The sequence below is a fragment of the Dasypus novemcinctus genome, chromosome X, assembly GCF_030445035.2.
Source record: "Dasypus novemcinctus isolate mDasNov1 chromosome X, mDasNov1.1.hap2, whole genome shotgun sequence".
Taxonomy (NCBI): domain Eukaryota; kingdom Metazoa; phylum Chordata; class Mammalia; order Cingulata; family Dasypodidae; genus Dasypus; species Dasypus novemcinctus.
In genome coordinates this window covers 22406953-22431467 of record NC_080704.1, presented here as the reverse complement: position 1 = coordinate 22431467, position 24515 = coordinate 22406953, and the positions used below count along the sequence as shown (strand labels likewise).

At 44.0% G+C, this 24515-nt stretch overlaps 1 protein-coding gene across 4 annotated transcripts in view; it reads left to right on the top strand.

The window, feature by feature from the left end:
* Positions 1-24515, top strand: part of SH3KBP1 (SH3 domain containing kinase binding protein 1) — a 388056-nt gene that overhangs the window by 47249 nt on the left and 316292 nt on the right. For all 4 annotated transcript variants that reach the window (XM_058292032.2, XM_058292030.2, XM_058292029.2 and 1 more), the window contains exon 2: positions 1364-1521. In XM_058292032.2, coding sequence (XP_058148015.1) covers positions 1364-1521 — 158 coding nt within the window. The remainder of the gene's footprint in view (positions 1-1363; positions 1522-24515) is intronic.

Genomic DNA, 24515 nt, shown 5'->3' with positions numbered 1-24515 from the left:
CAGGCTCTCAGCTACTGAGCTACACCTGCTCCCCCTTTTTCTTTCTCTTTTTTAATTGTTTCTGTTTTTTGCAAGAAATCTTGGCCAAACCAAGGCCACCAAGATTTCCTCCGATGCGTCCTTATAAAAGTTGTACAGTTTTAGCTCTTACAGTTAGGTCCATGATCCATTTGGAGTTGATTTTTGGGTATACACTGTAGAGCTCATGCTAATCGCACTTTCATCTGTGATCGTGTGGTGCTTGGCATATACCTCTGTGGAATCTTTTCATGTTGCATTGTTGTAGAATTGCTCATTGTCCTGTCTTCCTGGGTTGGCTACAAGCACCTTCAGTGTGGGGGCCCTGTCTCTTTCATTTTGTAGGTATAGAGCCAAGCCTACGACTTGGCACCAGGTGCTTCAGTGCATTTTGATGAAATCAAATCGCAAACTTCATTTAACCAATAGTTTCAACCTTTCATCTTCCATTATTTTACCATAACTTGTCAGTTGCTCATCCACCATTTTGAGTTTCATCCTGATTTTCTCTAGCCTTCCATTCCCTCATTTGTCCTTCCTTCCTTCTTTCCTTTATTCACTCACATGGAGTTGTACATAAAAAGGAAGAGGTCAGGAGATGGGTTTGTATTGAGGTGGGCACAAGGCCGGCGCCAAGTCTAGATGAATAATCAGTCGATGGATAATGAACTAGTCGGTGGATCAGTTAGCTGTGCTCACTTGCAGAGGCACTCTGTAAACAGGAAGGTGTGTGCTCCTCACCTCACGGTGTGCCCACCTCCTGCCCAGTGCTAAAGATTGCCATAGATTGGGAAAACAACTTAAAATGGGCTTGCTGCCTAAGAACTCGTCTGCTGAGAGGGCAATTACGAGTCTGACGTAGGCAGCCGGAGACGTTGGTTTGGCCGGCTGTGCACCAGCCTTCTTTCTGGGCATGGGCGCCACTGGGTGGCTGTGAACTCCGCAGGGGGGGAATTCTTATTGTCCACGCTTTGCAGAGCTGAGACCCAGAGAAGTTAGCACCGCCCAGTGAGCAGGTGCTTGGGAACAGGATGCTGGACTCCCTCCTGGTGGAGCAAGCGGTGCTAGGTGTCGTCACCACGCGGTTTCCCCTCGGCCCCCTGCTGGCCCTGAGGACCTGTAGGCCACCCTGCCTAGGCCTGGCCACGGCCCAGCGCTTGGTGGTTTCTGCACTACAGGCCTCAGGTTAACCCAAATCAGTTCTCTGTGTGAGGCCCTGTTGTTTTGGCTCTCCCGAGAGGGGAAATCCCTTTAAGGTGACTTCCCTGGCCTTCGAGGGCGGCTGGGCCTCCGATGTCTCCAGCGTCTGATCTAAGCTGCTCTCTTTTCCCCCTCTTCCTTCCAGTGGAGGCCATAGTGGAGTTTGACTACCAGGCCCAGCACGACGATGAGCTGACCATCAGCGTGGGTGAGATCATCACCAACATCAGGAAGGAGGATGGAGGCTGGTGGGAGGGGCAGGTCAACGGCAGGAGAGGTTTGTTCCCTGACAACTTTGTAAGAGTGAGTACCAAGCGAAACCCTTTTCCTCTTGTCTCCTGTGTGGGGTCTGCCAGCCAAAGGCCATGGGGTCACTTGAGGATGAATGCCGTGGGACTCTCTTGGGGGATGAGTAGACACCTTGACCTCCTAGGTGGTATCAAGAGGAGCCTGTCTGGCTTTGCTCTTGATGTCTGGGGATACCCGTTTTGAAATTGCTTTTTTTTAAAGGCCCAGGATGACCTCTGGCCTAATGGCCTGTTAGCTAGCAGCTGTCTCCCATTGTGTGGGTAGGAAAACATGACGTCTGGGCCACCAAGGATAGATCTGTTGATGTGGAGATGGGAGTTAATGATTTTACCTTTCCAAACAAAAAAATTCAAGTCTGGCAGAGGCCTATCCTCTGGTGTAGAAGGAGCCTTTTTCCAGATTAAAGGGGCAAAGCTTGGAGTGAAGATGAAGGGGGAAGGACAGAGAGAGGGGGACCTTAGGAAGGAGGAAGAGGACCCTGGAAAGGAAAAGGGACTGCAGCATCTGCTCCAGTGTTGGGGGTAAGGGAGGCCCCGGTCTGAAAGCCTTCGGCATGTCCTCTTGGCTTAATGCCCCCTCATTCCCTCATTCCCAACTAGAAACCCACAGAATCAGAGAACTTCTGAGTTGGACGGGATTTGCTCAGGGCTGAACAGATGTAGTAGCTGGAAGCCTCTGCGGAAGGACGTGCAGGAACCGGGGCTGGGAACGGCAGTGCTGCAAGCCTTTCCCCCCACCAGCTCTGGAACCCCAGTCGTGCCGCTCCAGACGGATGGGTCGCTGCTCGCAGGAAGTTCACCTTCTTCCGCGCCCCTCTCCTTGCATCCCTTCAGGTCTGGGGGCTCCCTCGGTTCTAGCCCTGAGCCACTGCCTTGGAATTTCTCTCCACCCCACCCACTTTGGGAAAGATCTCTTTACTGATCCCGCCTCAGGTTACCTGAATTTGAGCGTGCCATCTGTCCCCTTTGCACGACACGGGACAGTGCATGGAAGTCCCTAAGCACAGCGACTGGCCACCTAGCAAGTTGGCCGCTGTTCATGTGCCAGGTGAAGGAATGGATTCTTTTCCTCTGCACACAGATTCCCCTGCTCCTGCCTAACTGTCATCCAACCTCAGCTTGAGCCCTTCCAGTCAGGCTAAGTCACACTCTTGGGAGGTGCTTGTTCCACTTGGGGCGGAAAGGATGTGGCAGGAACAGCTGGGGCTGCGCTACTTGTTGCTGTCACGTGTGGCAGCAGAAGAAGCTTCTGTTCTTTCATATGGCTGAGTCTATTTTCAAGTCTTCTCTTACTGGGAATGTTTTAGCCTATTATTGAAAACTCAGTAGGTGGATGCAGTGCCGTTTAACAATAACAAAAACTCCCATAGAGAATTCTAAAGGCTGGAGCTGCTTCTTTAAGTCAGAATCATCATATTGGCATAGGTGTGTGGTTTTGAGGGTGATTCTACCTATGTCCTGTTCAGCTTAAGAATAATTTGTCCCCAGATTGAATGAGGTGAACTCGTGGAATCCCATCTTTCCTTTGGGTGGCTTGCTGTCGATGTTGCCACTGTCAGTCAGCCTACCTTTAAGCCTTTTCTTGATTCATCCATCAGCTCCTGAATCAGCATCTCATCCCAGCATGGTCTCCCGAAGTGTTGGGATTCAGTATCCACCTTGAACTCTGGGTTGTCTCAGTATCTTCAGAGAAACGTAGCAGCCAGCTCCCTGGTATTCCTGTGCACGAGGCCCTCCCATTCTTAAGAAGATACCAGTGTCTCACCAGCCCCTAGCCCCCAGCCCCTGGGGCCGAGGTTGGCTGGTGCACCCAGGCGTGTCCCACTAGGCATCCTGGCCTTTTGGCTTTGTCCTTCTTTTTCTTTGATTTAATTATCTTATTTAACTTAGTTACTATAAGTGTAGGAGAAGTATTTTTAAGTTCCCCTTCCCTTTCTTCCCCTGACCCCTCCCTACACATACTTTTTTTGGGATATATTTTTCTTTAGCCCTTCTCTTCAAAATTTTTTCTTCTTCTGTTTTTAGTTATAATTTACATGGAATAAAATAAAATCATCAAGTCATAAGTGTATGGCTCAATGATTTTTCCCCTAGGTATGTACTTCTGTAACCAAATGTTTGGATCAATCCTATTTCTATACTTCCAGAAAATTCCATCAGGCCTTTTCCTTGTCGTTCCTTTTCCCTAGGTACACCTCCCCTTTAATCTATCATCATACATTAGTGACCTGTGCCTGAATTTCGTACAAATGGAATCATACAGTGTATTAGTCAGCCAAAGGGGTGCTGCTACAAAATACCAGAAATTGGCTGGTTTTTATAAAGGGTATTTATTTGGGGTAGGAGCTTACAGAGACCAGGCCATAAAGCCATAAAGTTACTTTCCTCTCCAAAGTCTGTTTTCATGTGTTGGAGTAAGATGGCTGCCGATGTCTGCGAGGTTCAGGCTTCCTGGGTTCCTCCCTTCCATGGTCTTGCTTCTCTCTGGGTTCAAGGTTCTTTTCTTCCCAGGGCCTTGCTTCTTCCTGGGCTCAGCTTTCCTCTTTTTCCTGGGACTGGCTTCTCTTTCCTCTGTGCTCTTCTCAGGCTTCCAGCTTAAGGCTTCAGCATTAAACTCCAACTTCAAAACTCTAACATCAAAAACCCTCCAACTCTGTCCTTCGCCATGCCTTTTATCTGTGAGTCCCCACACACTAAGGGGTGGGGACTCAATGCCCTGATGACGTGGCCCAGTCAAAGCCCTAATCATAACTTAATCATGCCCAGGTACAGACCAGATTACAAACATAATCCAATATCTATTTTTGGAGTTCATAACCATATCAAACTGCTACATACAGTATGTGCTTGTCTATGTCTGGCTTTTTGGGTGCAACAAAATGTTGTTACATATTTCACTACTTTGTTCTTGCTGTGTAGTATCTCATTTTAGGAATAAGCCATGATTTGTTTATCCATCCTCCTATAGATGGGCACTTATTTCCAGTTTGGGGCTTTTATGAATAAAAGCTTTGACTATTCTAATATAAGTCTTCACACTCATTTCTCTTGGATATACACAGAGGAGTAGAGTTGCTGCCCCACTGACTTTCAATGTCTGTTTCTTTCTTTGTGGGAGGAGGAGTCAAACCTGTGCCTTGAGCCTCATTTTTGTGATACCACCCTGCTGAGTTGGTCAGTTGGAATTTTGTCATCTTAGTCTAGCTGCCCTGTGAATATGACTGGTAGCGAATCCTGAAGTACAGAATTCCATCTCCCACATTCAATTTGATGGCTGGACCTGTGAGCTGTCAAAGTCTTCAGTTGTTAAACACATACAAATACCCCTGAATTGTACACTTGAAAGTGGTGAAAATGGGAAGTTTGGAGTTGTATATGTCTTACTACAATAAAAAGTTTTCTAAAAACCCCCAATAGATAGTAAGCATGTGGCAAAGTTTTTTCTTATTAACAAATACATTTTATTGATATGTATTAATAAAGCACACAGTCCATCCAAAGTGTATAATCAACGGTATTTGGTATAATCACATAGATGTGTATTTACCAAGTCGATCACTATTAGATATAATAATGAATAATAATAATGAGGGAGTTAGCAGAATGACAAAACTGGTGGAATGTGGTATGAGAAACTGATAAAAAGTCAGTGGACAAAGGAATGCTCAAATCTGATTCCTAAGTTAGATTAAAAATTGTTTAATATGTTAGAGGACAATAAAATCTTAACCTTTGTGGTTATGTCTGCTAGAAAAGGGGAAAATAAAAGTAGCATACCATATCCATTTTCTTACATGCTAACTTCTGACTTTTACAGGGTTGTAAAATGTCTGAACCCTAATAACTTGTTAAATCAAGTTATATTTCCAGAGAGAGTCAGGTGACTTTCCTGAGGACTTATTAGAGAATACATTGGCAAGACCTTACATTAAAAGGTCATATGGATCTTTTTTTTTTGTGCCTAATTTCCAAGTTTTGATTATTTTTTTTATGAACAGACCTCAGTATGGGGTACAACAATTAACAAGAGGTGCTAGTCATTTATTTAAAAATAATTTGGCTGCTCATCTGGGACCTCAAAGTGCCACAAAAAACAGGAAGATGGTGACCTATTAAAGGCAGGTGTGGGTTCTTTCATAGGGGTTCATTTTCCCATGTTGCATTTAATTAGTGGTGTCTTCCTTTTAAAGCCTTACCCTCAATTTCAAAAACAGCGTACTTTAGTCCAGCAAAGGATTAACAGTCTTTTTCTAGGTTCTCCAACCTGGATCCACAGATACCGATATCGATATCGATATAGATATAGATACAGGTATAGGGCCATGGACATGAGTTTTAAAACGAACAAGCCAGGAAGTGGACTTGGCTCAGTGGAGCTGGCCCACGCCCAGTGCTGATGCGTGCAAGGAGTGCTGTGACACGCAGGGGTGCCCCCCGCGTAGGGGAGCCCCACGCGCAAGGAGTGCGCCCCATAAGGAGAGCTGCCCAGCGCGAAAGAAAGTGCAACCTGCCCAGGAATGGTGCCACCCACACGGAGAGGTGACGCAACAAGATGACGCAACAAAAAGAAACACAGATTCTCGGTGCCGCTGACAAGAATATAAGCAGACACAGAAAAACACACAGCGAATGGACACAGGGTAGACAACTGGGTGGGGGGAGGGGAGAAAAATAAATAAAAAATAAATCTAAAAAAAAAAAAAGAACAAGCCCCCAAATTCTAGCTTGGGGTGACCTGCGGGGGTCTGCCTGCTTTGGCAGGGGACATTTGAGTGCAGCAGGACCTGGGCCCTCCATGTTTTATAGTTCACAAATAGACGTGTAGAAAAGCAGGAAGCTGCAGTAGGGGTTAAAAGAATATGCTTGTTGATCTTTACATTTATCTGACACTGTCTGTGAGGAAGTGAGCTGTTTTCGCTGCCTGTTGATGTATGTTTCAGATAAAAATAGATTTTACACAGCGCGTGCCCCAGCGTTGAAGGTTGAGGTGTGCTTGCATGTCATACGCTGAGTTGGACAATTTTCAGCTTGGCTTCCCGGTGCCTCAGATTTCCTAGGCTAGGCATTTTCTATATTGCTCTGGCATATCCAGAGCTTTTTATGATTTTAAACAAACTCAGTAAGCGACTGTATTTGTCTAAAATGGCTGGTGACCACAGTTTTCTTATAATCAGTGAAGTGAAAGGCCAGTATTTTTTGCATACTTACACCATGCTGACATAAAGTTCAGTTACTTTGCTGTTCTTGATTTAAGAAAGAATTATAACATTACTTCCAACAAATGGCATAAGGTAGAGATTCTCAGGTGTTTAGTCTACAGTCAGAGACCCTCAAGTGGATTTCTTTGGTCAAATTTCACTTTTTTTTAACTTTCAACTGAAGGACCATTGATTTTGTGAATACTTTGGGTGATTGTTTTCAAGATATTTGTCTCTCTTGAAAAGGTAATAGGAATTTTTCCAGGGTTATTTAATAATGTGTAGTGCCTCTTCTCACTCACATTTCACCTCCTTATGCTTGGGTGTGTGTGGGTCTGCTAAGAACAAATAAAACCCATCCAACGGAATGTTATATTGTCAAAATCTAACTTCTCCCAAGGATGATAGCTTTAGCTATAGTGACCTGGCTTCAGGTCATTCTATTCTGTACTTTGGAGAGTGTGTGTTAGACATCATTCTGCAAAGATAGTTTTGAGTGTTCCTTGTTAGAATGCCACTTGAGAAAGTTCCAGCTGGATTCATCAAGGCAAATCTGTTAGGACAGGTTGAATGAATTTAAGAATGGCCCTGATAGCTGTGTTACTTTATGGAATAATAATAATAATGGTATGTTTTATTCAAGACTTACCATCTGTTTGGCATTGTCTGTATACCTGTCTGTCTATCTCTACATCATGACCAACATTTATGGAGCACTTACTGTATGCCTTGCAGGAAGGAGGCTAAGCTTCACATACTTTATTTCACTGACTCCTTACACCACCCTATGAAGTAGGTACTGTTTTTATTGTGCCCATTTCTCAGAAGAGGTAACGGAGGTGCCTCAAGGTTAAAAGGCTTACCCAGGCCCACAGGCTAGTGAGCAGCAGAGAGGGCATTTGTGCAGGGCAGGCTGCCTTTAGCACCGGAGCCCCAGCAGGCAGCAGCATCTGAGTGTCTTAATTGTTCTGGTGAGATGGAGCCCCTCGCCATTATTGCCTACTGCCTTAAGCCTTCCTGGAGTGGCCAGTCTGATGGCATCATGGCTGTTCATTTATTCTCTAATTCTTAAAGGACTCTCTTCCAAAATCATCTTTTTTAACCCAAAAAGAGCAGCCTCTGCCTAGGTTTATGGACTTGTCCTGTTTTTCCTACACATTCTAAAAGTAAGGCAGTTGGCGAAAATATTACATTTGATTAATTTGCAAGCAAACTGTCATTTTGTAGTGTTCAGGGTGTGCTTTGGAGAAGGAGGTTGACTGCCTGTTCCATCGCTGGTCACTAAAACAGATGTGTGACCATGCAGTTGTTTCCCATCCATGAAACACCTGAAAGCAACCAATTTCATTGCAAATTATTATTTAAACTTTAAATACGTCGTTTTCTTTCAGGGAAAAAAGCCCTAAAACTGAAAACTTGAACCCATTAGGCACTTTTTTGAGAAATGTAACTTCAAGAAAGATCCAGAGTAATTAAGGACAGTGGGTTACCAGGCTTTGTAACAGTTGGTTGCAGGAAGTGTGTGGGGGGTGTCTTGTGACTCAGGGAAAGCTGTGACCTCAGTGAGCTTTGGTTCCCTGACAGAGTTGATCGTGGTGATTGTGGGTAATGGCATCTTCCTTTCTTAAGACAGGATTATCAAATCTTAGCTTGGGAAGGGACTTTGCGATCATGTGTTTCAACCCCTAGTTTTTGAGCCGATCACAATCTAAACGACCTAGGAAGTTGCTGTGATCATTACTAGATATTCATACTTACGAAGTATGGTGTTCGAAGTATGGTGTTCGCACAGGGGCCTCAAACCTGGCAGTGGGTCTCAAACCTGGCCCTGCTTCAGGCGGACTATATTGTCAAAATTTGGGGGTGAGGGCAGGAGCTGGGATAGGGGCCTTGGAATATTAAAAGTTCAGGCAGTTCTGCTGCTTGATAAAATTTGGCCATTCCTGTTGTACAATGGTCCCAATAGGGCAGAATTTTATTTTTTATCTAGTATCTTTTGTCAAGAACATGAACTGGTTGTCTGTGACCTGTAGTCCTAGAATTGATCTTTTAAAAATGGCTTTATGTGTAACATATTTGAAATAAATATATGAGAAAATAAAATCATGCTGGAAATGGTAAAAAAGAAGAGGTTTACTACAAGTATACAAAGAACATATAAGCAATGTTCAGTTTGAGTCCATTAGAATTAATATATTCTTATTGGAGACTATCTGGACTGAAAAATGAACTCCATCCTGCCTCCTACCCAACAGCAGCGAGAGACGCAGAGTTTTTAGGAATGTCGCCCAAGGTTCCATTCCAGAATCCACAGAACCTGTAAATGTGATGAGATATCACTCTAGTGATTGTGTTATGTTATTTGGCATAGTTGACCTCAGAAAAGGGAGATTATCTAGCTGGCCTTAATCTTATCACATAAGCCCTTAAAAGAGAGAATTTTCTCTGCCTAATGGCAGAAAAGGAAGTCAGAGAGATTTGAAGCCTAGAAAGGACTCCATATGTCCTTTCTGCTTTGAAGGTCGAAAGGTCATATGAAGAGGAATGCAGGGAGACTGTAAGAGCAGAGACGAGAGTTGGCTGACAGCCAGCAAGGAAACAGACCTCAGACCTTCAGGTCAGGCAATGGGTTATTCCAACAACCTGAATGAGCTTGGGGGTGGAATCTTTCCCCAAGCCTCCAGATAAGAGCCGAGCCAGCCAGGCACCTTGATATTGGTCTTATGAGACCATGAGCAGAGAATCCAGTTGAGCCCATCCAGACTTCGGACCTACAGAACTGTGAATGCGTGTTGTTTTAAGCCACTGAGTTTGTGGCTTTAAATACAGATAGCACATGGCCTGGGCTGGCACTCCGCTTTCCTGCTGGCAGGTTGTCATTAGAGACCAAGTGGGGAGTCTGGACTTCTGTATCCCACCCAGTGGCACCACGTCACCCATGGCATCTCTCCCCTCCCCCTCTGGCATGTCACCAGGGGGAACTGAATGGGGAGTCTAGACTTCCACAGTCCCCCTCCCTGGTTTGGCAGTGGTAGGCGGCCCCCCTTGCCCTTCCTACTGGAGTATGTGGAACACCTTGGAGAGGAGGGAGCTGGAGAAAGGGGTTGATTAAACCTGCGTAGGAAGTCCGGGCTTAACTCCCAACCAGCCCACTCATGAATCTGACCAGAATTCACATGGGAAAAAATGAACAGAGCCTCAGACACCCTTAGGACAATAATGTAAGACATAGCATTTGTGTCATTGGAGCCCTAGAGGAGAAGAGACAGACTATGGGGATAAAAAATATTCAAAGAAATGACGGCTAGAAGGGTCCAGACACTTCCTAATCAAACTTCCAAAAACCAAAGACAAATTAAAAAGATTTTGAAAGTGGTGTGAGAGAAATAACGCATTTTCTAATGGGGAAGAATGATTTGAATGACAGCAGATTTCTTGAATGAAACCTTGGAATTCAGAAGGAAGTGGCAATTTTCAAGTGATGAAAGGAAAGAACGGTCAACCCCAGGTCTTACATCTGGCAAAAATATCCTTCAGGAATGAAGAGAAGATAAAAATATCCTCAGCTGAAGGAAAACTAAGAATTTGTTGATAGCAGACTCCCTTAAATAATGGCTTAAAAAGTTCTCTAAACAGAAAGGAAATGATAACAGAGGCCTACTAGAACTTAAGAAAGGGAAAAAACAAACACTAGAATGGATAAAAATAGGCTATGTATAATAGGCTGTCTTTCTCCTTATTAGTTTTAATGGAGAGATCACAGCAAAAATGATAACATCCTCTGGTATGGTGTTCAATGTATATTGAGGAAATATACAAGAAAATTTAAAAAGTGGGGATGGTATAAAGAGACCTAAATGGAAGTAAGGTTTTTGACTTCACTTGAAATGGTGAAATGTTGATACAAGAGTTTGTGATAAGTTATGTATGTATGTTGTGACACTTAGAGCAACCACCAAAAAACGTACAAAGAAATATACTCAAAAACACTATAGATAGATAAATAAATGGAATTCTAAAAAACGTACAAGTAACCCACAGGAAGACAAGAAAAAGGAAATGGACATGAGAAATGGGGAACAAACAGAAAATAAATAATACAATGGCAGACTTAAGCCCTAATGTATCAATATCAGATAAAGTAGACTAAAGAGCAAAGAAAATTATCAGGAACAAAGAGGGACATTACACAATGATAAAAGTGTCATGTCACCAAGAAGATACAGCAGCCCTAAATGTGTATGTACCAAACAGCAGAGGGAAGCAGATTTGGCTGAACTGATAGAGCATCTGCCTACCATATGGGAAGTCCAGGGTTCAAACCCAGGGCCTCCTGACCCATGTGGTGAGCTGGCCCAGGCACTGTGTTGATGTGCCAAGGAGTGCCATGCCATGGAGGGGTGTCCGCTGTGTAAGGGAGCCCCATGTGCAAGGAGAGCCACCCCATGCGAAAAGCACAGCCTGCCCAGGAGTGGCGCCGCACACACGGAGAGCTGATGCAGCAAGATGACACAATAAAAAAGAGACACAAATTCCCAGTGCCACTAACAAGAATGCAAGTGGATGCAGAAGAACACACAGCGAATGGACATAGATAACAGACAACCTGGGGGGCGGGAAGGGGAGAGAAATAAATAAAAAATAAATCTTTGAAAACAAACAAACAGCAGAGCTGCAAAATACATGAAGCAAAAACTGATAGGACTCAAAAAGCAGACAAGTTCACAACTGTGGGTTAGGGGCTTCAGGATCCCTCTCTCAGCAATTGATAAAACTACAAAACATAAAATCAGCAAGGATATTGAAGAACTGAACCACATCAACAATCAAGAGGTTCTAATTGACATTTTTTTTGAGGTACCAGGGGCTGGGGATTGAATCCAGGACCTCATATGTGGGAAGCTGGCATTCAACCACTGAGCCACATTGGCTCCCTTTGAGTTGTTTTTTTTTTTCGTTTGTTTTGCTTATTGTGTGTGTGTGTTTTTTAGGAGATACCAGAAACCAGAACTGGGACCTTCCATGTGGGAAGCAGGCACTCAACCACTTTATCCACATCTGCTCCCCCTAATTGGCATTTATAGAACATGCCACTCCAAAACAGCAGGAAACACATTTTTTTTCCAAGCACCAGTGAAACATTCACCAAGTTAAACTATATTCTGGGTCACAAAACTAGTCTCAATACATTAGAGAGAATTGAAACCATATCAGATATGTTCTCTGACCATAATGTAACCAAACTAGAAATCAATAACAGAAAGATAACATGAAAATTTGCAAATACTTGGAAATTAAATAACACTTCTAAATAATCCACAGGTCAAAGAGGAAGTCTCAAAGGAAATAAAAAAACAACAACATAGAACTGAATGAAAACAAAAACACTAAGTATCAGCACTTGTGGGACACACCTATGCAGTTCTGAGAGGGTAATTTATAGCACTAAATGCTTACATCAAAAAAAGAGAAAGCTGGTTCTGCCTCAAGAAACTAGAAAAAGAAAAGCAAAAATAAACCCAAAACAAACAGAAGAAATGAAATCATCGTAATAAAAGTAGTCATTGAAATTGAAAACAAAAACTGTGAAAAATCCACGAAATAGAAAAGCTGGTTCTTTAAAAAGATCAATAAAATTGAGAAACCTTTAGGAAAACTGACAAAGAAAAGAGAAGACAAAAATTAAAATATCAGGAATGAAATGGGTTATCAGTATAGGTCCTGCAGCTGTTAAAAGAATAGGGAAGTATATGTGGCTCAAGCAATTGAGCTCCCACCTACCACATGGGAGGCCCCTGGTTTAGTTCCCGGTGCCTCCTCAAGAAGACAGTGAGCTGGTGTGACAGGCAGGGGTAGCAAACTGATGCAACAAGAGACACAAGAAGAAGAACATAATGAGAGACACAAGAAAGCAGGGAGTGGAGGTTCCTGGTGCCTCCTAAAGAGGACAAGCAAGACAGTGATCTGGTGCAATGGGCAGATGTGGCAAGCTGATGCACCAAGATGATGCAACAAGAGGCATATAAAAAAATGCAATGAGAGACACAACTAAGTAGAGAACAGAGGTGACTCAAGTGATTAGGTGCATCCCTCCCATATGGAAGGTCCTGAGTTTGGTTCTCAGTGCCTCCTAAAGAAACAAGGATGATGAACAGACACAGCAAATGCAACCAACAAGGTGGTGGGGAGAAATAAATAAATCTTAAAAAAAAGAAAGTATAATAAGAGGGAGCAGATGTGGCTCAAGCGGTTGAGTACCTGCATCCCACATGGGAGGTCCTGGGTTTGGTTCCTGGTGCCGCCTCAAAAAAAAAAACACACAAAAAAACAAGCAAAACAAATGAAAAAACCAACTAAGGGAAGCTGATGTGGTTCAATGGTTGAGCACTGGCTTCCCACATACAAAGTCCTGGGTTCAATCCCTGGGCCTTTGGTACCTCAAAAAAAAAAAAAAAAGACTGCAAACAATTTCATGCACATAGATTTGACAATGTAGATGAAATGAACCGATTCCTTGAAAACTGTAACCTACCAAAACTCACCCAAGATGAATTATAGATAATCTCAGTAGTCCTATAACTTTGAAAGAAATTGAATTTGTGTTATAAAAGCTTGCAGGACAAGAAATCTCCAGGCCCAAAGGATTTCATTGGAGATTTCTACCAAACATTGAAAGAATTAATATGAATTCTACATGATCTCCTCCAGAATATAGAAGAGGAGGGAATACCTTTCAATTCATTTTATAAGGCCAGCATTACCCTGATATACTAAAACCAATGAGAGAGTACAGAAAACAACAGACCAATATCCCTCAAGAATATAGATGCAAAACTCCTCAATAAAATGTTTGCAAAACAAATCCAACAACTTATAAGAATTATTATATACTGTCGTGGTTTTATTTATGAATTCCAAAAAGAGTTATTGATTATGTTTGTAAACTGGTCTGTTTCTCTGGGCATGATAACCCTTTGATTGTATTAGATGCAGCTGAGACGTCTGATTATGTTAAGATTAGGTCTTTGATTCAACCACATCACCCGTTGTTGGGCTGATAAAACAGACTCACATGGAAGTAGACACACAGAGAAGATACAAAGAGAATCCTGTGGCCCTGGGAAGAGAGATGAGAGCTGATAGTTTGCAGCTAAAGGGAAGAGAGCAGCTGTGCCCAGAAAGAAACGAGCCTCAGAGGAAGAGAGAGAGAGCGAGCCCTGTGCCACCCTACAGCTGAGATAGGAAGAGCTTTAAGAGGAAAGAGGAAAGCTGAACCTTTGCAGACATCACCCACCATCTTGCTTTTCACACATGGCAATAGATTGGGTGAGGAAGTACCTTTTTTTTTTTCCCTAAAGATTTATTTTATTTCTCTCCCCTTCCCCCCCATCCCCATTGTCTGCTCTCTGTGTCCATTCACTGTGTGTTCTGCATCTGCTTGTATTGTCAGGCAACACCAGGAATCTATGTCTCCTTTTGTTGCATCACCTTGCTACGTCAACTCTCCATGTGTGCGGCGCCACTTCTGGGCAGGCTGCACTTTTTTCACACAGGGCAGCTCTCCTTGCAGGGCGCACTCCTTGCGCGTGGGGCATCCCTTCACGGGGGTGCCCCTGCGTGGCATGACACTCCTTGTGCGTGGCAGCACTGTGCGTGGGCCAGCTCCACACGGGTCAGGAGGCCCTGAGGATCGAACCCTGGACCCTCCATATGGTAGATGGATGCTATATCAGTTGAGCTACGTCTGCTTCCCTCTTATGGTACCTTTGGTTGGACTCGAGGGCCTTGTAACTGTAAGCTTCTACCCTAAATAAATGCCTTTTATAAAAGATGACAGATTTCTGGTACTTTGCTTCAGCATCCCTTTGGCTGACTAAAACATATACTATGACTGAGTGAGGTCTGTTCCAGGTATGCAAGTCTTCTTTAGTATTTGAAAAGCAATTAATGTGATCTACCATATCAGTAGGGTATAGAAGAAAAAAATGAAATCATGTGAACTGATGCAGAAAAAAAAATTTGACAAAACTACCCATTCGTGATAAAAACTCAGCAAAATAGGAATAGAGAGGATTTCCTCAACTTGCTAGAGTATCTACAAAAAATATGAAGTTAACCTTATACTGAATGATGAAAGACTGAATGCTCCCCCCCTCCAAGAATGGGAACAAGGCAAAAACGTCTGCTCTTACCCATCTTATTTAACATAGTATTGGAAATCCTGGCCGGTGCAACTAGTCAAGAAAAAGGAATAAAAGGCATACGAATTGGAAAGGAAGAATAAAATTGTTCTTATCTGCAGATGACATGTTTCTCTATGTAGAACATTACAAGGAACCTATATAAAATAACTCCTAGAATTAATAAGGGAGTTTCATCAGGTCAACACGAAGCAATCAACATTTCTGTATACTGGCAACAAACATATAGAAATCAAAATGAAAAATACAATACCATTTACAATTGCTCCTAAAATAAAAACACCTAAGAAAACATGTATAGGATTTGTATGCCAAAAATGATGAAATGCTCATGAAAGTATACAAAGGATATCTAAAGAAATGGAGAGGCATATTGTGCTCATGGATTGGTGAGGATATTAATTTTCCCTGAGTTAGTCTGTAAATTTAATGCAATTCCTATCAAAACCCAAGCAAGGTATTTTTGTAGATATAGACTAGCTTACTCTAAACTTTATATGGAAAATCATAGGAACTAGAATATGGTTAAATGGTTAAAACCATTTTGAAAAAGAAATTTAACCCTGTTTTATGCTTTACTTTATTTAATGGCTAATGTAATTAAGACAGTGTGGTATTGATGCAGGAATAGGCATATAGGTCAGAACAGAGAACCCAGAAATAGACCCATACAAATATGCCCAACTCATTTTGACAAAGGGGCAAAAGCAGTTCAGTGGAGAAAGGATAGTCTTTTCAACAAATGGTGCTGAAACAACTGGATACCCATAGGCAAATAAATGAACCTCGACCTCAACTTTCCACCCTATACAAACATTCACTCAAGGTGGGTCACGTTTTTGAATGTAAAACAAACTATGACAGTTTCAGAATTAAACATAGGAGAAAATCTTCAGGACCTGGGCCTGTAGACATGACATGAAAAGTACAACCCATTAAAGAAAAAATTAGAAAAAAATAGATCTCACCAAAACTAAAAACTACTGCTCTGTGAAAAATCCTGTAAAGAGGATGAAAAGGCAAGCTATAGGCTGGGAGAAAATATTTACAAAGCACATTTCTGACAAAGGACTTGTATCTAGACTATATAATTCTCAAGCCTCAGCAGTCAAAAGCCAAAAAATCCATTTAAACACATGAGCAGACATTTCACCAAAGAGGATATACAGATAGCATATAATCACATGAAAACATGTGCAACATCATTACACATTAATGAAGGGTAAATTAAAACCACAATAAGGTATTACTACTTTAGAATGGTTAAAATTAAAAATGGCAATAACATCAAATGCTGGTGGGGATGTGGAGAAACTGAATCAATCTCTCATACATTGCTGGTAGAAATGTGAAATGGTTCAGCTGCTCTGGAAAATTGTTTGACAGTTTCCCATAAAACTGGACATTGTGGTGGTTTGAAGCTGTATGTACTCAGAAAAGTTAGTTCTTAAAGTTAATTTGTTCCTGATTTTGTTTAAAAACTGATAAATGTTTTATCCTGATAAGGAGGAATGTTCCTGCTTCTTGATACACCTATGACTTCATTCTGTCATAGCTTATCTTTCCTGAGGCTGTAGGGCCCTTCATCTAGTTAGTAACCAGATCCCTGCTAAAGGTAAAGGAGTATGATTATACAGTGATGGAAAATATTCTCTGCTATTAGCATATTTTTCTCAGTTGCTAGTTTTGTACAGTGGAATAAAAATATTGGCTTTGTAAATATAAAAAAAGTGGGGGGAGTGGATGTAGCTCAAGTGGTTGAGTGCCTGCTCCCCATGTATGAGGTGCGGGGTTCAATCCCTGGCATCTCCTAAAAAAAGAAAAGAATCCATTCCTGTGGGTATGGACCCGTGGTAAATAGGATCTCTTGGTGAGTAGGATCTTAAATTAAGGTGTGACCTACCTCATTCAGGGTGGATCTTAATCCTCTTTCTGGAGGCCTTTGTAAGAGAATGAAATTCAGAGGAAAAAAGAAAGTCACAAAAGCAAGAAGCTGTAAGCAAGCAGTGAAAGCCAGAAGAGAAGCTCTGCCTTGTGCCTTGCCATGTGGCAGAAGAGTCCAGGATCGCTGGCAGCTGCGCTTTGGGGAGAAAGCATTCCCTTGATGATGCCTTGATTTGGACGTTTTTCTCAGCCTCGAAACTGTCAGCTTGTAAGCTAATAACTTCCACTGTTAAAAGTGAACCCATTTTATGGTTTCTGCCTTTGGCAGCCTAGCAAACTAAAACAGACATCTATCCCAGAGAAGTAAAAACTTAGGTTCACATAAAAACCTGTAGACAAATGTTCATAGCAGCTTTATTTGTAATAGCCCAAACTGAAAACAACCCAAATGGTTAAACAAACCATGGTGCATCCATACTACTCAGCAATAAAAACAAATCAACTATTGATACATGCAATAATGTGGACGGATCTCAAGGGCGTAATGCTTTCTGAAACAATGCCAATCTTAAATATTATATGATGTGTGATTCACTGTGTATAACATTCTCAAAACGACAAAACTGTACAGTTGGAGAAGAGATTATTGGTTTCCAAGGGGCAGTGATGGGGTGTGGGGGCAGGAGGAGAACTGGTGTGACTATAAAGGTTTAGCATGTGGGAGTTCCTTTGTAGCAATGGAATGTTTCTCTGTCTTGACTGTGATGGTGGTTACACAAGTCTGTACATTGGAGCAAATTGCACAGAATTGTACACACACACGTATCAGTGGTGGATGGAGAACTGATTGAGACTGAACAAGGTCTGTAGTATAGTTAACGGTGTTGAACTGATGTCAGAATCTTTGTTTTGATATGTACTATAGTCATGTAAGAGACCACCACTGGGGAAAGCTGGGGGAAGGTTTCCCGGGACTCTTTATTATTCTTGGAAGTTCTGGTGACTTTGGCTGCACAAGGGTATCACCTGGGGAGCTTAGAGAAGTCGTGATGTCCAGGCTGTGCCCAGACCCGTCAGTATTTCTGGTTGTGAGATCCAGCCTCAATATCTTAGAGGATTCCTAACCCTTGTCCTTGCCATTTTCCATGTAATTAAAAAAAAATAAAACCGCTTTCCATTGCCTAAAATTCTTGGCTGACGTGGGTGTTACAGTCATCTCTGGGGGGAGGGTCAGAGTCTGGCATCCTTTCCTGACGGTCTAGGCTAGGATTTAGGGCCGCTCCACCCACTACCCTGAGCACTTGTAAGGAGGCGTCACCGTTCAGTCTGTGGCCTGCCTTTAGACTTGGGAACCGGAAGACAGATGTGGACTCGAGAGGCGGGAGGAGAAAAGCAAAGAATGCGTGTGTGTGGGGGGGGAAGAAGTTGGGTGCCAGAGGAGGTGTTGGCCACAGAGACCATGTTGTTGAAAGTACCCGGATGTAGGCCCCTGCCTGGGCCTGGTCTCCTGGGGCAGTCTTCCCCCCTGTCTGCTCTGCTGCTCCTTTGGGTATGCCTCACACAGAGGCAATGGTGATGGTCTTGAAATGCCACATCTGGTCATAACCACGTCCCCCGTGTACCCCATACCTTTAAAATCCTTTCTCGGCCACCTTGCCTTGTTTTTAGGATAGAGATCCACCTCTTTCATGTGTTTGGCCTGCAAGGTCCCATGGTGCTGCAGCCCCCACCTTTCTTTCCAGCCTCATCTCCCACTTTAGATCCCCGCACCCCACTCGGGCCTCCTTGGCCGCAGAGCTCGGCTCCCACTCTCCCAGGGAAAGCTTCCTCGACCTTCCCATCCTTATAAATAAGCACCCCCTCCCCCCTTAATGGCTTTTGTCAGTTTATTTGCATGAAGGAGTCACACTAGTCTGAGTTAAAAGCAGAGGCCCAATGGTTCCATTATCCAAGCAGTGAGGTTTTTAAACTCGTGACGAGGGACCAAAGGATCGTCACTTCTGCTCCAGCGAGCCAGGGGCGCTTGAAAGCCGGTCGCCTTTAAGCAGTCCAGTGTCTGCAAGGACCCGGCATGTGTTCCCGCGCAGGTCGCCCAGACTCGCAGTCCCGTCACCACATTCTGGAAGCTCGGTTACGGCACCACTGGCGGGCAAATTTCTTCTTCAGCGCCTTCCCTTATTGCCCTCTTCGCTGACCCCCCTCGGGCAGGAGCAAGGTTCTCGCTGCTCTTCTTGGCTGCATTCTTCCATACCCTAAAGTCCCTGCGGGGAGCGGGCCCCGCTTGCTAGCCTCAGCACAGGGCTTGGAAGAGTGTCGGTTCCGGATCTCCAGCACACAAGGTAGGATTCCTTTTCCTGGGTGCAGATGCCTCGCAAAAGGCAGCGGCAGGGAGAATGGAGCCCTGGGAAGCCAGAGAGCTCGAGCAGGTGGTGGGTGGCTGCCGAGAGCGGGGCTGCGGCTCAGTGGCCTGGGCTTCTGTCTGTGTTTGTGGCTGTTGGACAGCTGGCCCTCTTGCCTCCTGACCGCCACTTCCATGCCCTCTGTTCAGCCCCGAGTCCCCGGTGCCTGGCAGGTAGTCGTGCTTAAAGGTATTTGTCGAATGAGTGAAGATGTTGGTTGCTCGGCTCGCTACACGTGTGGGTCTCGAGTCCACCCCGAGCTTGGCCCCTCCTCTTTGTATGGTGGTGGCAGTGGCCACTTAGCCCACGATCTTGGGTTGTGACTGCCAGAAATGGTATGACTGGAGGATTTCCCAAGGCGCTAATCCTGCCGGCCCCTAGGAAATGGGCCAGGGCCAGTGGTAGCCATGATGGTGGGCCTAGCAGCCCTTCTGGGCGTCCGTGCTTAGTTGACATTGGCATTCCTTGCTTTTCTTTTTACTAGCGCAGACTTCATTGCTTGCTGACGGAGTACTACATAGCCTAAAAATATTGGCTATAATATTCTATGGAGCAATATAGAGAATATGATAGGAAAGAGTAAAAAGCAGGCTACATAAATGTGTATGCAGAGTGCTTATAATCATGTTCAGGGAAAAAGTTTCCAAACCATGTGTATAAAAAAAAAATAAAAATAAAAAAAAAGCAAAAATGTTAATGGCGGGACTCTTGTTTTTATTTAAAGTTAAAAATTATTTTTATGTAATTTATTGACTTTTCTTCAGGGATTGAAATGCAGTTGTGCTTCAGCCTCTTGTGACTGAAGTAGCTCTCAGGTGGATGCCATAGTTATGTACTTTTTTAAAGTCCCCCTTTTCTTCTGAGTCAGTATGAGGTTAAGGAAAGTGCCAAATGAGCCAGGGGAAACGGATCTCTTTTTTTTTTTTTTTTAAAGATTTATTATTTATTTCTCTCTCTCCCTCCCTGCCTGCTCTCTATGTCCGTTCGCTGTGCGTTCTTCTGTGACCACTTCTATTCTTGTCAGCAGCACTGGGAATCTTTGTTTCTTTTTGTTGCGTCATCTTATTGTGTCAGCTCTCCGTGTGTGCGGCGCCATTCCTGGACAGGCTGCACTTTCTTTTGCGCTGGACGGCTCTCCTTACGGGGCGCACTCCTTGCGTGCTGGGCTCCCCTATGCGGGGGACACCCCTGCATGGCAGGGCACTCCTTGCGCGCATCAGCACTGCGCATGGCCAGCTCCACACGGGTCAAGGAGACCCGGGGTTTGAACCACGGACCTCCCATGTGGTAGGCGGACTCCCTAACCACTGGGCCAAGTCCGCTTCCCTGGTTCTCTTGATTTGTATTTTGGTCTGAAATTCTATCACGTCTGTATATATATGAATGTGTAATGATAAAGCATCTTTCTTTCATTAGAAATCAGTGAATAAGAACACTGGTTTTAGAGTTAGACCTGGGTTCTAGGCGCAGCACTGTAACTCTGAGCTGGTTAATTCCGAGTTCCCTCCGTCCCACCATATTTTATGGTGTTATTCTGCGCTGGGCACTGGGGTTAGGGGTAGGTGAACAAGTCAGACAAAATCCCTGCTCCTGCGGTGCTTACCTGATGGTGAGGTAGACAGACAATAAGCCATTAACAGACTAAGTAAGTTGTATGGTGTGTTGGAGAGTGATACGTGTTGAGGAGGTAAAACAAACAGAGAAGGGATATGAATGCTGGGAGTGGGCTATAATTTAAGATAGGCCAGAAAAGGCCTCAGTAAAAAGGTGACTTTCTTGTCAGCCCCTGAGGAAAGGAGCTCGGTTGTATCTGGGGAAGGGGCCTTGCAGGCCGAGGGCACGGCACAAACGGAGGCCCTATGGAGGGGGCGGCCCTGCGAGTTTGGAGGAACAAGACCTGGGTGCTGGAGGGGAGAGCAGGAGGAGGAGGGGTTAGAGGTCATGGGGCCCCAGATAAGGCAGGGACACTGTGAGGCCTGGTGGCTCTGCCTGAGACAGGAAGTCTTTAACAGGTTCCCTCTTGCTGCTGTTTTGAGAATAGCCTGCAAGGGTCAAGGGAGGAAGCAGGGAGAGCAGATGGGAGGCCAGTGCAGGAATTCTGGGAGATTAAGGGAGTGGCCTTTGAAACACAGCCAACAGGATTTGCTGGTGAGACTGGATGCGTGGTGAGGGGGCGAGGAGCCTGGGATGACTCTGAGCTTTTGTCCTGAGCCACGGGAAGCATATTAAGGAGTTCAGGGGACAGGTCCAGGCTAGAGACGGGAATTGGGCAGTCACCCAAGGCCCAGGCTGGGTGAGATCACCTGGAGAGCAAGTGCAGCCAGAGAAGAGGAGAGGGGCCGGGCCCCCCAGCCTTGAGAGCAAAACTGTAATGGAGACCAAGAAGGAGTGGCCAGAAGAGGCGGCGGACAAGGCAAGTGGGTAGGGAAGAATGTGTGTGTGTGTTATGTGTGTGTGCGAGACCACCCAGGTCACATCCCTCCCCAGGTGGCTCACACTCTAGTGAGGTGGCAGGTAAGAACACCTGGCATCCCGGCACCGGGCACAAGTTGCCAGGCCAGAGGTGGCTCTGGGGTGGCCTGGGCCCAGCTTCCTGCTAATGGCTTTTCTTCACCTCTCTGAAGTATTTGCTTTATCCATGAGAGGAGACACTGCTGATACCCTTGTAGAGTTTTCGTTAAGGACTAGAGATTTTATTGTGTGCCCGGTACTGGTAGGCTCTGGGAACGCGGTGATGAATAAATAATAATGTATGTCAACTCCAGCTACAGGTTAATAATGCTCTTATTGCCGATAATAATGCTATTATTCCCTGGTGCAAGGGAAGCTCGAAGGAGTGACCCCTAACTCAGTGCTTTTCTCCCCCCAGGATTAGTCCAAATATGGTTCATGTAATTGAAAATTGCTACTGCTAACCAAAAATTATAACAGTCTTCTATTGTGTTCATGCATTCATTAAGCACAGAATATCTCCAAGCGTTTTTTCCCTCTGATCAGTGTTATTGAAGCTCCTAAACCACATTGTAAGAAATAGAGATAACAAAATAAGGCTCACATGCCTGCGAAATGTACACATTATTCAGGCTGACGATACATTTTTATATGAAAGAAAATTCAGTGTCTTCAAGACCAGGAAACCAATCATTCCAAGTCTAGAGCGCAGAGTAAACACGACATGTTGAACGAAATCTCTTTTATTTGAAGAAGGCTTAAGGAATATATTCCATCTTCCTAAGTCTTAGTGAAAAATATGAAATGGATCAAATGTCTTCATATGTGAACAAGTTGCATGATGACTGACCTTTAACTTTGTAGATGTTCTCATTCATCTATTCAATTTTTAAATTTTTTTCCCCATTCAATGTTTACTAAATGATTACCTTCTTAAAATAATATTTTTACCTAACGTACCATTAGATTTTCTTTTTCAGGTTGAAGGTAGAGAAGTAAACATAAAAAGATCTGCAGCCTGGAGAATCTTCTCCTTTTCCTTCTCCCTCCTACTCCACAGCAATACCCATTGTACGCTGGAGGAACATTCGGTTTGTGTCTCTTACAGGTGATTTCCACCTTTTCTGTGTCCCCTGTAAAGCCAGGCAGGTCAGCTCCATTCCACACGTCTTCAGTCTTTCATGGAAGGCCTGCGTTGTTGCTGGCTCCCAGAATGCAGGGGTAGCGGCTGTAGACTTGTATGTGAGCTCATGCCTGTAAGACAACCTCGAGCAGGGTTGGGCACATATTAATTAGTCCGCAAATATTAGCTATTAACATACATATTAAGCCACGCGGAGACCCTGGAAAAAAGACATAGGTGGTGTTGATCAGTTGGGTCCTCAGAGAAGCAGATGCTGAGAAGGAATTAGGAGTGGAAGAAGTTTATTGGGCGCAGGGGGCTGTGGGGCCGGACAGGGTGAACCTCAGGTCATTTCCAGCCTATCTAACAGGCTGTTTGTGGAACGAGGGGCCATAAAGTCAACCTCAGCCCAGTTTTCTCCTCCAGTCACGATGTAGCTGGCTGCTTTGCTTGTCAAGGAGGAAGGATGGTTTCATTTGTTGTCATACTTCCTTGGGGACCACCAAGTTTGTTTGTTTTTTTTTTTCCCCAAGAAAACCAGCAAAGAACTCATATCATGTGTCTGGGAGTCTGGGTGAAAAACAAAGTTGTCTTGACAGTAGGTGCCTGTGTTTTGCAAGTGGAGGGGTTGGCTGAATCAAACCACATCCTGCCCTGTGTTTCTGGAGGCAGGTGGTCCCAGGTGGAGGCCTGGGGCGGGAGGAACCATGGGGCCTGCTCCTGTGGAAGTCCTGAGCAGCCCCACTGGAGCGGTGGGGAGGCCCCGCCCTGTCTCCCCGTACAGCCAGCCCTTCCTCGAAGGAGGCTTGACAGCCCAATGGCTGCCGGGAGAGGCTGGGAAGCTGCTTCTAGTCTCATTCTGGCTACCTGTGCCAGGCTGGGGGGCAGGGAGCTTTCGGGGGTGTCCTTTCCCTGGCTGGAAAAGGAGGCCATTGGTCTAGATCTGAACTAGTTAATAAACCTCAGTACAGTATGGTCCAGACTAAAAGGGAAAACAGTTGTTTTTAGGTAAATCATGGAAGAAAAAAGTGTATTGATTTAACATATGGAATTGATGTACATTTTAGTCATGATTATGATAAAATATAGTTAGACTTGATTTAGGTTTTAAAATGTGAGCATGTTATTAGCAAGACTGTGCATATTTGGGCAGTATCTCATTTGCAGTCAGGTAGGGTTTGCTTTCTGACCAGATACAATCTGTAAGTAAAGACAAGACATTCAAATGAGTAGGTTGACAAATTAGGGGCAAAAGATACATTACAACTGCTTAAAAGCATGCAAATGATCAAGTTGTGACTGCTAAACCTATAGTTCCAACATAATATTGGTGCCTTCATGGGCACAAATAGAAAAAGAATCAAGCTTATTGTTGTCATTCTAATTGATGTTTAACAGCCTGATTTGTATTCACAGTTCAATCCTTAACTGTTTATCTCAGTTGCAAAATCATGAATGTGTGCAGCTTTGCATGTGTATGTGTGCACATGCAAATTTTCTATCCAAAATCTTGAAACTAGAATAATTGTCAATGTGACTACATTTGCTATACGAAAGTAGTTTCAGTTATTTTGTGTTAAATGGTAATTGCATTAGGCTCTGGTGACTTAATAAGAACTTTTAAACACATTCAAATATGGAGCATGTCAGGTTCATGAAGTTTCAAATGTTGAGAAATCACTTTTGTGCTTATTGGTATTTCTTCAGGGACTTGTGTTATTCGATTCAAAATG